The 11718-nt window shown below is 43.7% G+C and overlaps 1 protein-coding gene across 7 annotated transcripts in view; it reads left to right on the forward strand.

Annotated features, from left to right (window-relative positions):
* The first annotated feature begins 310 nt into the window (after window positions 1–310).
* Window positions 311–11718, forward strand: part of RNASEL (ribonuclease L) — a 14747-nt gene continuing 3339 nt past the window's right edge. Inside the window, exons 1-6 of one of the 7 annotated variants that reach the window (XM_015586296.2) lie at window positions 313–434; window positions 933–1045; window positions 2141–3826; window positions 9321–9406; window positions 10565–10770; window positions 11320–11449. In XM_015586296.2, the coding sequence (XP_015441782.1) occupies window positions 2347–3826; window positions 9321–9406; window positions 10565–10770; window positions 11320–11449 (1902 nt within the window). In that variant the 5' untranslated portion in view covers window positions 313–434; window positions 933–1045; window positions 2141–2346. Of the gene's footprint in view, window positions 435–932; window positions 1046–2140; window positions 3827–9320; window positions 9407–10564; window positions 10771–11319; window positions 11450–11718 lie in introns of all 7 variants that reach the window. The other 6 variants (XM_015586294.2, XM_015586295.2, XM_015586297.2 and 3 more) reach the window with 6 other exon arrangements.

Consider the following 11718-nt stretch of genomic DNA (forward strand, 5'->3'; position numbering starts at 1 on the left):
TTTGCGGTTAACTGGGACCACGTGACTCATGAGCATAGTGCCAGTCATAGTGCTCAATAAATGTTTATTTTCCATTAATTTCCCTCAGGAAGATAGGGATTTTAGAAAAACGTGGTAAGAATGGAGCTGCTGCTGTGACCTGAGAGCCTGAAGGGTGAGCAGCATGACCGTGGACATCAAATCGGTCGCCAGCAGTCATAAAACCACCACTTTTCTCTGGAGAGCCTGAAAGCACTCTCTGCACAGGCTGCCCCAGCCTGAAGGAGGGCGTGGGCCAGTTTCCCCTCCCTTAGTTCCTGTCACTCTTTCTTTTTTTTTTTTGGCTCCACCCTGCTGGCTCTGTGACTGCTCAGAAGGAAATATTTCCCTGTTGGCAACAGTATTTGAAGACCGGGCTCTGACGAAAAATAAGAGGAAGCGTCTGTGTTTGGAAGGTACGATGAGAAGGAGGAGGAGAGCTGTAAAGCTCGTTTTCTTTAAAGGGTTCCTTGGGCTTTGGGGATTGGAGGTGAAAAGGGGCATGGGACATAGGGGCTGGAAAGAGGGGCAGAGCTGCCTCAGGCGGCCTTTCTTCCTGAGATCTCCCAGGATCGCCGAGGTTCTGCCACACATTATTCACCTCCGTTGACACGGGGAAAACGAAACTGAAAACAGGCTCGTCCCTTGCGGTGCATCAGCTGGGATGTCTTTATTCTGTACTCTGATATTTCTCTCACGGTTTCTTTGATTCTCTTTGCCACTCTGCTCCTTTATTTAGACCGGCCTGTCTCCCAGCCATTCCGACAGGAACTGTCTCTACAAACATTTGTTTCAGAGATTTCACTGCCGGGTGACTGTGCTTATGCAGCACAATTGATTAGACCTCAGGGAGTGGAGGCTTTGAGACAGAGTGGTGAGATTGCCTAAACATGGTTGCTATGGGAATTTTGTAGCAGTTGCAGTGAAATGAATATTCAGCTAACAGTTCGGTGCTGTCTGAAGCTTGAATTGGATCTGAATTGCTCAGAATTGACTGAGGACAGTTGAACTCAACCGACACTCCCAGGTTTGCTATTCGTGTAGTATGTCTATGCACATTCATGCGGACAACAGGATTCGTTAATTTTTTTTTCCAGTAAGGGACATAATTAGCTCCACCATTTATTGAATGCCTAATATTTGCCACACCTACCAACTTTAATGCACTTTATACAGGTGACCGTGTTTATTGTTGTCCCCGTTTGAGGGAAGAGAAAATTGAGACTCCACAAGCTAAAATTACACAATTAGGAAATAACGGCCTAAAGCGAACACAGCCAGGGGCCCTCGCTTGTCTTGGCTGAGGCCAAGTCTACGCCCCATCACTACTGTCACCTCCTTCAAGTGGGAGCGGACGGTGCACACGGAAGATGGACGCAGAGCCGCTGAACACACCGAGAGTGACCAAACTTCCTGTGGTCTAAGGAACGCAAACTGACAGAGCTACATTTTTTTCTTACTCAATGAGGGTTCTGGGTTTTTTTGTTTGGTTGGTTGGTTTTTTTTAAGAGGCTACTTCTAGTCAGAGTGTGTTTATATGACCTTGAAAGAAATTTATTCGTATACGTTGAGAATCTTAAAAAAGATCATATCCTCTGACCAGTCGTTCAGTTCTTCATAAGAAATCTATAATAAGATCTCGCATAAGAAAACAGGCTAAATAAGATAAATCTGCTGCAACATTATTTAGAATTGTTTAAAAAATCTTACTTAAAAAAGTTGTTTAAAAATTATTTTTAAAAACTGCTTACCATAGGGAAACGAAACAACTACATACGATGGCATATTACACAGCCATTAAAATGTCTTAAAAGGCTTTGTATAAATGGGAAATTATTTATAGCATGGCATTGCCTGAAATGAAGAAGGATGCAAAGTTACTTATGCAGCAAGATCCCAAATATTTTTAAAATTCTATAGAAATACATTAAAATATTAACAATGTGTGTTTCTGGGCAATGGGATTATAGAGGAATAATTTTCTTATTTTTAATTTATATATACTCATAATATTCTGTAATTTAAAAGTTCTATAATAAGTAGGTGTATTTTGAAAAAGTTGCTAGTAAACTTAGTTTCTCTAATTCAAATGTTTTCTCACTATTATAAAATACTTACAAAGCACCCTTTTTGCCTCGAGGAGAAATATCAGAAGACACCAAGAGTGTTGTCCTTTCTCCTACCGCTGACGGGAAGTGAGAGAATCATCCCTGTTTACCGTGACAAGAGTTTCTTAGAGCTCCGTGTTTCTCTGATCAAGTGCCAAGAAGATAAGTTTTCATTTTCTCAAAGAAAGACAAAAAGTTGTAACCACTGGTGTTTACCATCATGGAGACCAAGAGCCACAACAACCCCCAAGAGAGACCCACACCCTCCAGCAGTGGGGAGACTTCTGGGCACGACAATCATTCGTTGATAAAAGCTGTTAAAGAAGGAGACATTAAGCTGGTCCAGCAACTACTGGATAAGGGGGCTGATGTCAATTTCCAGGACGAGGACGGGGGCTGGACACCACTGCTTAACGCGGTGGAAACTTCCGAGGAGGACATTGTGGACCTTTTGCTGCGTCATGGCGCTGACCCTTGTCTGAGGAAGAATAATGGGGCCACTCCCTTCATTGTTGCTGGGATCGTGGGAAATGTGAAACTGCTCAAACTTTTCCTTTCTAAAGGATCCGATATCAATGAGTATGACCATAATGGCTTTACAGCTTTCATGGAAGCCGCTTGCTATGGTAAGGTTGAAGCTTTAAGATTCCTGTATGAGAATGGAGCAAAGGTAAATTTGGGTCGAGAGACAAAGGAGGATCAAAGGAAGATTAGGAAAGGAGGGGCCACAGCTCTCATGGATGCGGCTAAAAATGGACATGTAGAGGTCTTGAAGATCCTCCTCGATGAGATGGGGGCAGATGTCAAAGCCTGTGACAACATGGGCAGAAATGCTTTGATCCATGCTTTTCAGAACTCCATTAAGGAGACAATGGAGGCCATCGTTCGCCTTCTGCTAGACCACGGGGTTGATGTCAATGTGAGGGGAGAGAAAGGGAAGACACCCCTGATTCTGGCAGTGGAAAAGAGGAATTCTGATCTGGTAAAGATGCTTCTAGAACAAGAACATATAGAAGTTAATGAAACAGACAGAGAGGGCAAAACGGCATTGCTGTTGGCTGTTGAACTCAGACTGAAGGAAATTGTCCAGCTGCTGTGTGAACACGGAGCCAGCACCGATTGTGGGGATCTTGTTATGATGGCCAGGCGCACTTATGACAATTGCCTCGTAAAGCTCCTTCTCAAGTATGGAGCCAAAGAAGGTTTTCACCCTCCTACTGAAGACTGGAAACCTCAGAGTTCACGCTGGGGGCCGGCCCTGAAACAGCTCCACAGGATATACCGCTCTATGATTGGCAAACTCAAGATCTTTATTGATGAAGGATATAAAGTTGCTGACACTTCAGAAGGGGGCATCTACCTGGGGTTCTATGAAAAGCAAGAAGTAGCAGTGAAGCGATTCTGGGAGGACAGCACACGTGGACAACAGGAAGTCTCCTGTCTGCAGAGCATCCGGGCGAACAGTGACTTGGTGACATTCTACGGGAGCGAGAGCTACAGGGGCTGTCTGTATGTGTGCATCTCCCTCTGTGAGCAGACCCTGGAGAAGCACTTGGCTGAGCACAGAGGGGAGGCCGTAGAAAATGAGGAAGATGTGTTTGCTCGAAACATCCTCTTATCTATATTTAAGGCTGTTGAAGAGCTACACCTGCTCTGTGGATTCACTCACCAGGACTTGCAGCCACAGAACATCTTAATAGGTGAGTCCCAATAGTCTCTAAGAAATCGTGGGGTCTTTATTTACAAAAGGCAGTAATTTTCATTGCAGATAATAAAGGACTAGAGTAAACACGAATTATTCAGTTTGAGGATTAATGCGACAAATTCATAACCACAAAGCAATCTCTCCTGCTACCCTTATCCCACATGGAGGTTGCGGATGCTAATGGAATACCAGCTAACCTCACGTTGACCTTGGCAAATACAAATATGAAAGTATGTCTTGCATAGAGCCAGTTCCAGAAGTTTGGATTCCTAGAGTAGTCTTCAACTGGAGAACCCTGAAGGGGTGTCCCTTCAGACAAAGTGGCGGTTACTGTGAAACTTAATGGCAAAACTGAGGTGAAAATTGGGAATGCCAGGACAAGATGTGACACAGTGCAACAGACTCCACGCAGGCAGAACAAGTCAGCATCTCCCCGTCCAAATGAAAAACAAAATACACGAAAGCCATACGAAAAGGAACAAGCAGAGCTAAGTGTCACGTCTCGGGAGGCAATGTGGTGCTGTAGAAAGTACATTGGCTTTAGCCATTTTTAGGGAGATTTGAGGCCTAGCCCTGCTACTTTGTAGCTTTGTAACCTTGTAACCTCAGTCAAGTCACTTGATTCTGTGAGCCTTCGTTTCCTCATGTGAGCCTGATAAGACCTCCTCCGTGTGGTTGTTACTGGTTGTTACGAGATCTAAGTGCAGCGTGTTAAATAAACAAGTGACCTATACTTACAGATGAGTACAAAGGTCAGGTACTTGTCTAGAGGGCTAAGCAGAAGCAGATACCTAACCTACAGATATGCATTGAGATTTAAGCTCAGAGTAAGGGAACAGGGCAGGAGGAGGGTTCAGGGATGGAGAGGCAGAGAACACTATTTAGGGTACACATAGGAATACAATGGCAATCTGGGTTTTAATTTGAGGACAGGTGCTAGTGACTCTCCTTCTTGGTTTTAAGCAACATTGCGGGAAGACTGATAAGGGCCAGAAATATGTGCAGGTCTAACAAGTGAGTCAGGATCTTCGAGATCACCCAAGGGTGGGGTCCTTCCCAGTTCTAACCACTGATTTTGACGCGAAAGGGTCATATATCATGTCCTAAAGAAAAGTAACTTGCGACTACCTATTCTTTGGCTTTTTTAGACTGCCTCTTCCATTCTTAAACTTGAATAATGAAGAGTTGATTATATTTCCGCCTCAAGATGAACCTAACATATACTGCAGACTATTCCTTGTATTAAACCCCCAAAATGATAGGAAAAGATTTTTAAATGAATTCACAGCCAAGATCAAAAGAAAAAAAGATTCTGCAGAACAAAATCTTTGAAGAATCATAGATTAAACATGGACAGGATGGGATTAGGAAGATCACGGGAGCCCAGAACAAATTCAGGAAGCCACAGCTAAATATTATTCAAAAAAGTGGCAAGAGTGCAAAGCAGCACCGCTCGAGGGTAATGGAAGCCAGAAGCAGGAGAGGACAAAGGACCAGCTAACAGGCAGATTAATGCATTAGTCGAAACTGAGATGATCAAACCCTGTTCACCTCCTCCTCCCCAGGGACCGAGAATCTATGACAGGCCTATCTGTCTGGAGAAAGGGGTACTACTTGAGGCTCTGGGTGGTTGGTGTTCTCAGGAGAAACAAAGGGCAGTTAAACTCACAAGATTTCTGCCGAAGCACCCTGCTAAGTGGCATGTCCTGCTTACCGAGTTTTACTGAATAAAATGCAAAGCAGGAGCTCTGACAACTCCCTCTGCCCCCCTCCTCTGTTGGGTGGCATTAACAGAAGCAGCTCACAGGGCATCAGGGATTCTTAGCTGCAGAGTAGGGCTTACAGTACAAAAATCACTTAAGATATTTAAGGAGTGCCAACACCATGGAAGAGATGCATGAAACAGAAGGATTTACACCCGAAGAAATATAGCTAACCGAGCATGATCGTCTCCTATGGCTGCTGAAACAAAAGATCCCAAACTTGGTGAATTAAAGCAACAGACGTTTATTCTCCCACAGTTCTGGAGGCCGGAAGTATGAAATCAGTTCCTCTGGCCCCACATTGGGTGTCAGCAGGGCCAGATTCCCTGGGGCACCCATTGGGGAGACTGCTCCTTTCCTCTTCCAGCTTCTGGTGGCTGCTAGCATTCCTTGGCTTGTGGAACTCTAATCTCTGCCTCTGCAGTCATATTGTTTTCTCTTCTGTTCTCAGATCTCCTTCTGCCTCCCTTGTATAAAGATATATGTGATTGCATTTAGGACACATCCCAATAACCCACCTTGATCTCTCCCATCTCGAGATTCTTAATCATGTCTGCAAAATCCCTTTCGCGTCTCTAAAGTAATATTCACAGATTTCAGGATTAGGACAAGGGTATTTATCTAGTCTGTCATACTGAGTAATGACAACGCAGCTCTAAAATAAATATAATTAATAAAACCAGAGAACAAAGATAAGTTATTTCATCCAAGAAGCAAGGATAAGCATTGTGTCAAGAACCAAAGAGAATTTCGAAAATAAAAAATTTAAAATCTCAACACCGGATTGAAGATTATATTAACAAACAAGAAGATTTGCCTGAGAAGATCTCCTAGGAGATAACAGAAAAGCATAAAGGGATGGAAAAGCCTTAAAGAAAAATTAGAGTCATAAATCAGAACCGGAAGTTCTAATAGGCATTTAGAAGGAGAGAAGACAGAGAATGAGGTGGAAGCAATATTAAAAAAGAAGTCGCTGAGACTGTCCCAGAACTAAAGATAGATACAGTTCTCATGTCAAAAAGACTCGCCAAGAGCTGAGGATAAATAATGAGAAAAACCCCGCTGAGTCACATCTTAAAGGAATTTCAAAATATCAAGGGAAAAAAGAAAAACTCAAAAGGTACCAAGAAAAAAAAACGAATTACGTGCATAGGAAACAGATTTACATTGGCATAAGACTTTTCTCATTAGCAACCTAGATGCAAAAAAGCAATAGCTAAAGAGAAAGAACCTATTTAACAGCTGCAATGGAATGAATATTTGTGTTTCCCCCGAAATTTATATGTGGAAACTCTAATCCCAATGTGATGGCATTTGGAGATGGGATCTTTGGGAGGGGATCAGTCAAGAGGGTGGAGTCCTCATGAGTGGAATGATTGCCTTTTTTTCACAATCAGAGATACCTTTTCTCCAGCTTTACTGCAGTAAAATTGACATAACATTGTGTAAGTTTAAGGCATGCGATGTGATTTTTTAATTTTCGTATGTATGGCGAAATGATTACCACAGTATGGTTAGTTAACTTCTCTATCACCTCACACAGCTACCATTGTGTGTGTGTGTGTGTGTGTGTGTGTGTGTGTGTGTGTGTGTGTGTGTGTGTTGAGGACTCTTCCGTTCTAGTCTCTGTTGCAGTGGCCTGTGTGTCTGGTTTTATGCCCGTACCATACTGCTTTGATTACTATACTTTGTAATTCTTTGTGGTTTTTCATCAGGGAGTGTAATGCCTTTAGTTTTGGTCTTTCTCAAATTGCTTTGATGGGATTAGTGCCCTTATAAAGAGAGTTCGCAGAGCTAGCTGTCTTCCATCATGTGAGGACACTGACCATGCTGACACGCTGATCTGGGACTTTCAACATCTAGAACTGCGAGAAATAAATTTCCGTGGTTTGTGTCATCCAGTCTATGGTAATTTGTTCCAGCAGCCAGAACTGACTGAGGCAGCACCCAGATTATTATTTTTCACATGTGAGTCCAAGGAAATGCATTTTTAAGCGTTCAAGGATTCACGAAAACCTTCTAGCCACAGACCTTAGACGGAAGTAGTGCCGGACGATACGCCTGAGGAGGAGAGAGATCACGTGAGCGGAAGCAATGACTCCTAAGGAGCAAGAATGATCGAAGAAATAGATTTTTAAGTAACCTAAACATGTGCAGTTTTCTTAAAAATAAACGTTAAAAAATTATTAATCCTAGATGATATCACTGTGATGACGATGAAGAGCAGAGCGAAAGGAATAAGGTTCTTGAGTCACTGGCCGGTTTCGTCCGAACTCTGTTCATCGACTGTGTGTGAACAGTCCGTGATTATATAAGTACAGAAATGAAGTGTAAGCATTTGCCATTTTTGATGGCACTTTAACGATGTCTGTTGCATCTAAAAAGTTTTTTTTAAATGGAGCCTATAAAAAAAAAAAATCAAGTTTTAGAAGAGATGTGAAGTGTTCACATTTAAAATGGCAGAAAACTCCACTCAAAGTGGCTTAAACTGGAATTTATCGGTTCAAATGACTGTAAACAATCTGTGGTTTATGATCTGTAGCCCGCCAGCCCCTTCAACACCATTGCAGGCCACTTTCTGACTTCGTCCCTCTTCTCTGGGCACTGGGGCCTTCTTTCCGTCACGATGGAATTATTCAGGTTCCAGTCTGCCTCAGGAATTCCTAGCTGGAATCCCCTCTTTCCAACTCTGCTCACCTATCCAAACTCGATTCATCTTTTCTAAGTGTCTCCTCCTTAAGGAAGACTTTTCATCCTCCCCTAAATAGCCCTGTAGCTACTCTTGTAATAACACACTTTCAGAGCACCCTGCACTTTTGGCTAGCATTTTCAAAATTGCAATTAATTTTATGTTTATCTGTGTAATGACTTGTTTAGTATCAGTCTCCTCACCCCGAGACTCTAAATCCCTTAGGGCTAGGACTGTGTTTCTCTTCTCCCCATCACTTCCCCCTCACCAAACACCTGCTGAATAATTTGATTGGTTCATTTTTGTTCATCTCTGGGTTTCCACACAATGTTGATGCTGAAGTTCAGAATAAAAGGGGTCTCGAGAATCGTACAATTGTTATGGCCATCATTCTCTCTAAGGTTACCCAGCCTTCCTTCTCAGACTCCTTCAAGCCAGAGGCAGGAATCACTGACTTGCCCGTCATCTTGTTCCTGACCATTCGCACCCATGTATCCCTCTTTCTGAGGACTCAGTGGCTTCCTTTGAGGGAGAAAGATCGGAAGGGGGCAAGGAGGCCACGACGCATTACGAGAACATGGTTGACCCATGATATTTGATTACAATGTCATGGTGGGCTGCGGCTAGCAGGCTCGATTTGGTGGAGCGCATGCTAAGGTGGTCTTGGATTTAGAGCCTTGTTGGTTAGTTGTTCCGTAGCCATAGGATGCCACCTTAACTCTGCCAATGGCTACTTTACAAATCTGTACTCTTTGACCCTAGGAATTACATGAATGAGGTGCTGGTTAAATTTTTCCCCACCCCCTGGCCTGGAAAAAAGGAAATGTAAGACCTGCCATTGGCAGATACCTAATAGGTCAAATGACACAGTACACAGGACAGTGTTTTGAGGAGTAAGCAACAATGCAGATATAAGCTTTACTACCGCCTTCTTTAGCGATGATGGATTGCATGTTGTGTCACGTATTTATTTAAATGAATTACCCACAACATGGAGAATGAGGATTTTCAATGCACCTCTACAAACTATCCCTTAGATTACAAGAATGCTGTTCGCCTGGCAGACTTTGACAAAAGCGTCAAGCGAGCTGGAGAGCCACAGGAAATCAAGAGTGATCTAGAGGTAATTTCTACAGTTGGTTTACTTTTCTATCTTTCTGCTTCCTTTTTTCATTTATTACCTTATTTCCTATGGCCAATTAGAGGACGTTACTATTATTACCAGAAAGGAAAGAACTTTCAAGGTATTTCCCCAGAGCTCAGAGCCCTCACTCCCTTGCAAACAACGGCTTGTCCCTGGATTGGTGCGGAGTTTGTTGTTTCTGTGGTTTCTTTTAGAGCCTCTTTGGAGCTCTCTCTCCATTAGCTAGTAAGTAAATAAATTGAGCATTCCACACCTTTTCTCAAATTACCTCCAGAGGTATCTCCAAAACAGCTCCAAAATTTCTGCAGGAGGAATTTGCTGTCTCAGGACAAAGTAAATAAGATTTCTCTTTTTGCCCCATTCAAATTCCAAAAAGGGCCGGAGATGAAAGCCCTCTGAAATACCTGGGCAGGATAAGGTTGATCCACAGCTAGAAAGAGACTACACTTGGCCCGAAAGGTGAAGATCCTGAAGTAACTGATTCTTCTAAGAAAAGACAGAGCCTGGCCTCTGCCGCCCAAGGGCAGATTCCTCCTGGATTGTTCTCCAGAGCCTTGAACCTTCAAGAGCACTCCATCCCCTGGTCCGGCCTTCATGGCTCAGTGACTCTGGATTTTAGCTCCTTCCCTGACTGTCGTCTTGCCCAGTGCAGGTGTTCCTATGCTGGCCTCCTAGGCCTTTCTTCCCTGCCAGGGACTAATTACTGGGGCTGTCACTGTGTCCCACTAGACCTGGACCGGCTCCTTTACCTGCTGCCTAACATAGCTCTGGCGCAAAGTCCCAGTTCTTGGCCAGGCCCCTGGCAGCCCCCTTATTTAAAATATTCTTCTTTTCTCCTGTTTATCTAATTTCCGTCCATGCTTTGAGGTCCAGCTCAAATCTTCCTGCCTCAAAGCAGTCTTCCCTGACAACTCTGGGCCAGGATTACCTTTAGAAACCTAAATCGTGGTGACCACATACTGCCTTGAAGATTTCTCTATGCACAGACCTGTGTCTTCTCTCCCTAACCAGCTGTGGACTCCTCAAGATTCCTGCCATTTTTCCATTTGCCCCTAGCCTTTATCACACGTTCCAGTGTAACCCAAATAGAGTGATAATTCATAAGCACCTTTGGCTTGATTAGTGGCTTTTGTGCAGGCCCTTGGACTGCTGGTCTTATATGTGGTAAGGAGGGGAGAGATCTCTTTTGAGACACTGAAGACTCAAAGTTATGAAGAAGTGATTCAATTTTCTTCAAATAAAGAAATTCGGGACCTCATTCATCGCCTCTTCCACCCTGGGGAAAATGTGAAGGACCATCTGAGTGACCTGTTGGATCATCCTTTTTTTTGGAGTTGGGAGACGTAAGTAAAACGAGCGTACGTCACAGGCTTCCAGAACGGAGAGAGTGAGTGTATTAGTCAGGGTTCTCTAGAGAAACAGCATTTACATATATGTCCATAGAAAACACTGGAGAGTGCAATCTGATGTCCTGAGTCCACTGATCAAATGCCAGTGTCACCTGGAAACACCCTCACAGGCACCGAGAATAATGTTTAAGCTGGGTACCCTGTGGTCAGTCAAGATGACATGTAAAATTACCCATCGCAGTGAGGTGGTAAGGGCAGGAGTCAGACTGGAAATCAGTAGACCCAGCTTTCTCCTCAGCTCGGCGTTTCCTGGCTGTGTGTTCTTGGAGTGGTAACTTAACCTCTCTGGGTTCTAGTTCTGTCTTCTGAAGAACTAGAAGGGAGAGGAGAGAGAGAAAGAGGGAGAGAGAGAGAGATGCCTATTTCTCCCGTCATGCAGAACTTTTAAAGATGTGGTTTTACTACTTTATTAAAACCTGGGATCTAACAGTTTTCTCTTTCTGGGGTGGGAGAGATGGACCATGACAATTCTTCCATCCTCAGCCGCTTTAGGATCCTTCGGAATGTGGGAAATGAATCCGACATCAAAATGCGGAAACAAGCAAGCAGGATCCTCCAAATACTGCAACCTAGAACAACAGAACAGTTCAGTTTTGACCGGTGGACTACTCAGGTATGAACAATTCCTATAGTCTGAGAGTTATTACAGGAATAAGAAGCTGTTTTTTTGATAGTTTTTCTAATTTTTAAAATACTATTGGCTGGGCCCAACCAAGAAGTGAGAAAGGGGATTTCTCCTCTCTTCCTCCTCAGCCTAGCCCGCCCCATCCCCCACCGCCCTTTGGGCTCTCTGCTCCCCCTTTCAGAGGCCAAGCCTGCCTGATAGACTCTCATCACGGCTCATCTTTAGGATGGCCTTGTCCCAGCCGTGCCAGCGTCCCC

The sequence above is a fragment of the Pteropus alecto genome, unplaced genomic scaffold (genome assembly GCF_000325575.1).
Source record: "Pteropus alecto unplaced genomic scaffold, ASM32557v1 scaffold101, whole genome shotgun sequence".
NCBI lineage: Eukaryota > Metazoa > Chordata > Mammalia > Chiroptera > Pteropodidae > Pteropus > Pteropus alecto.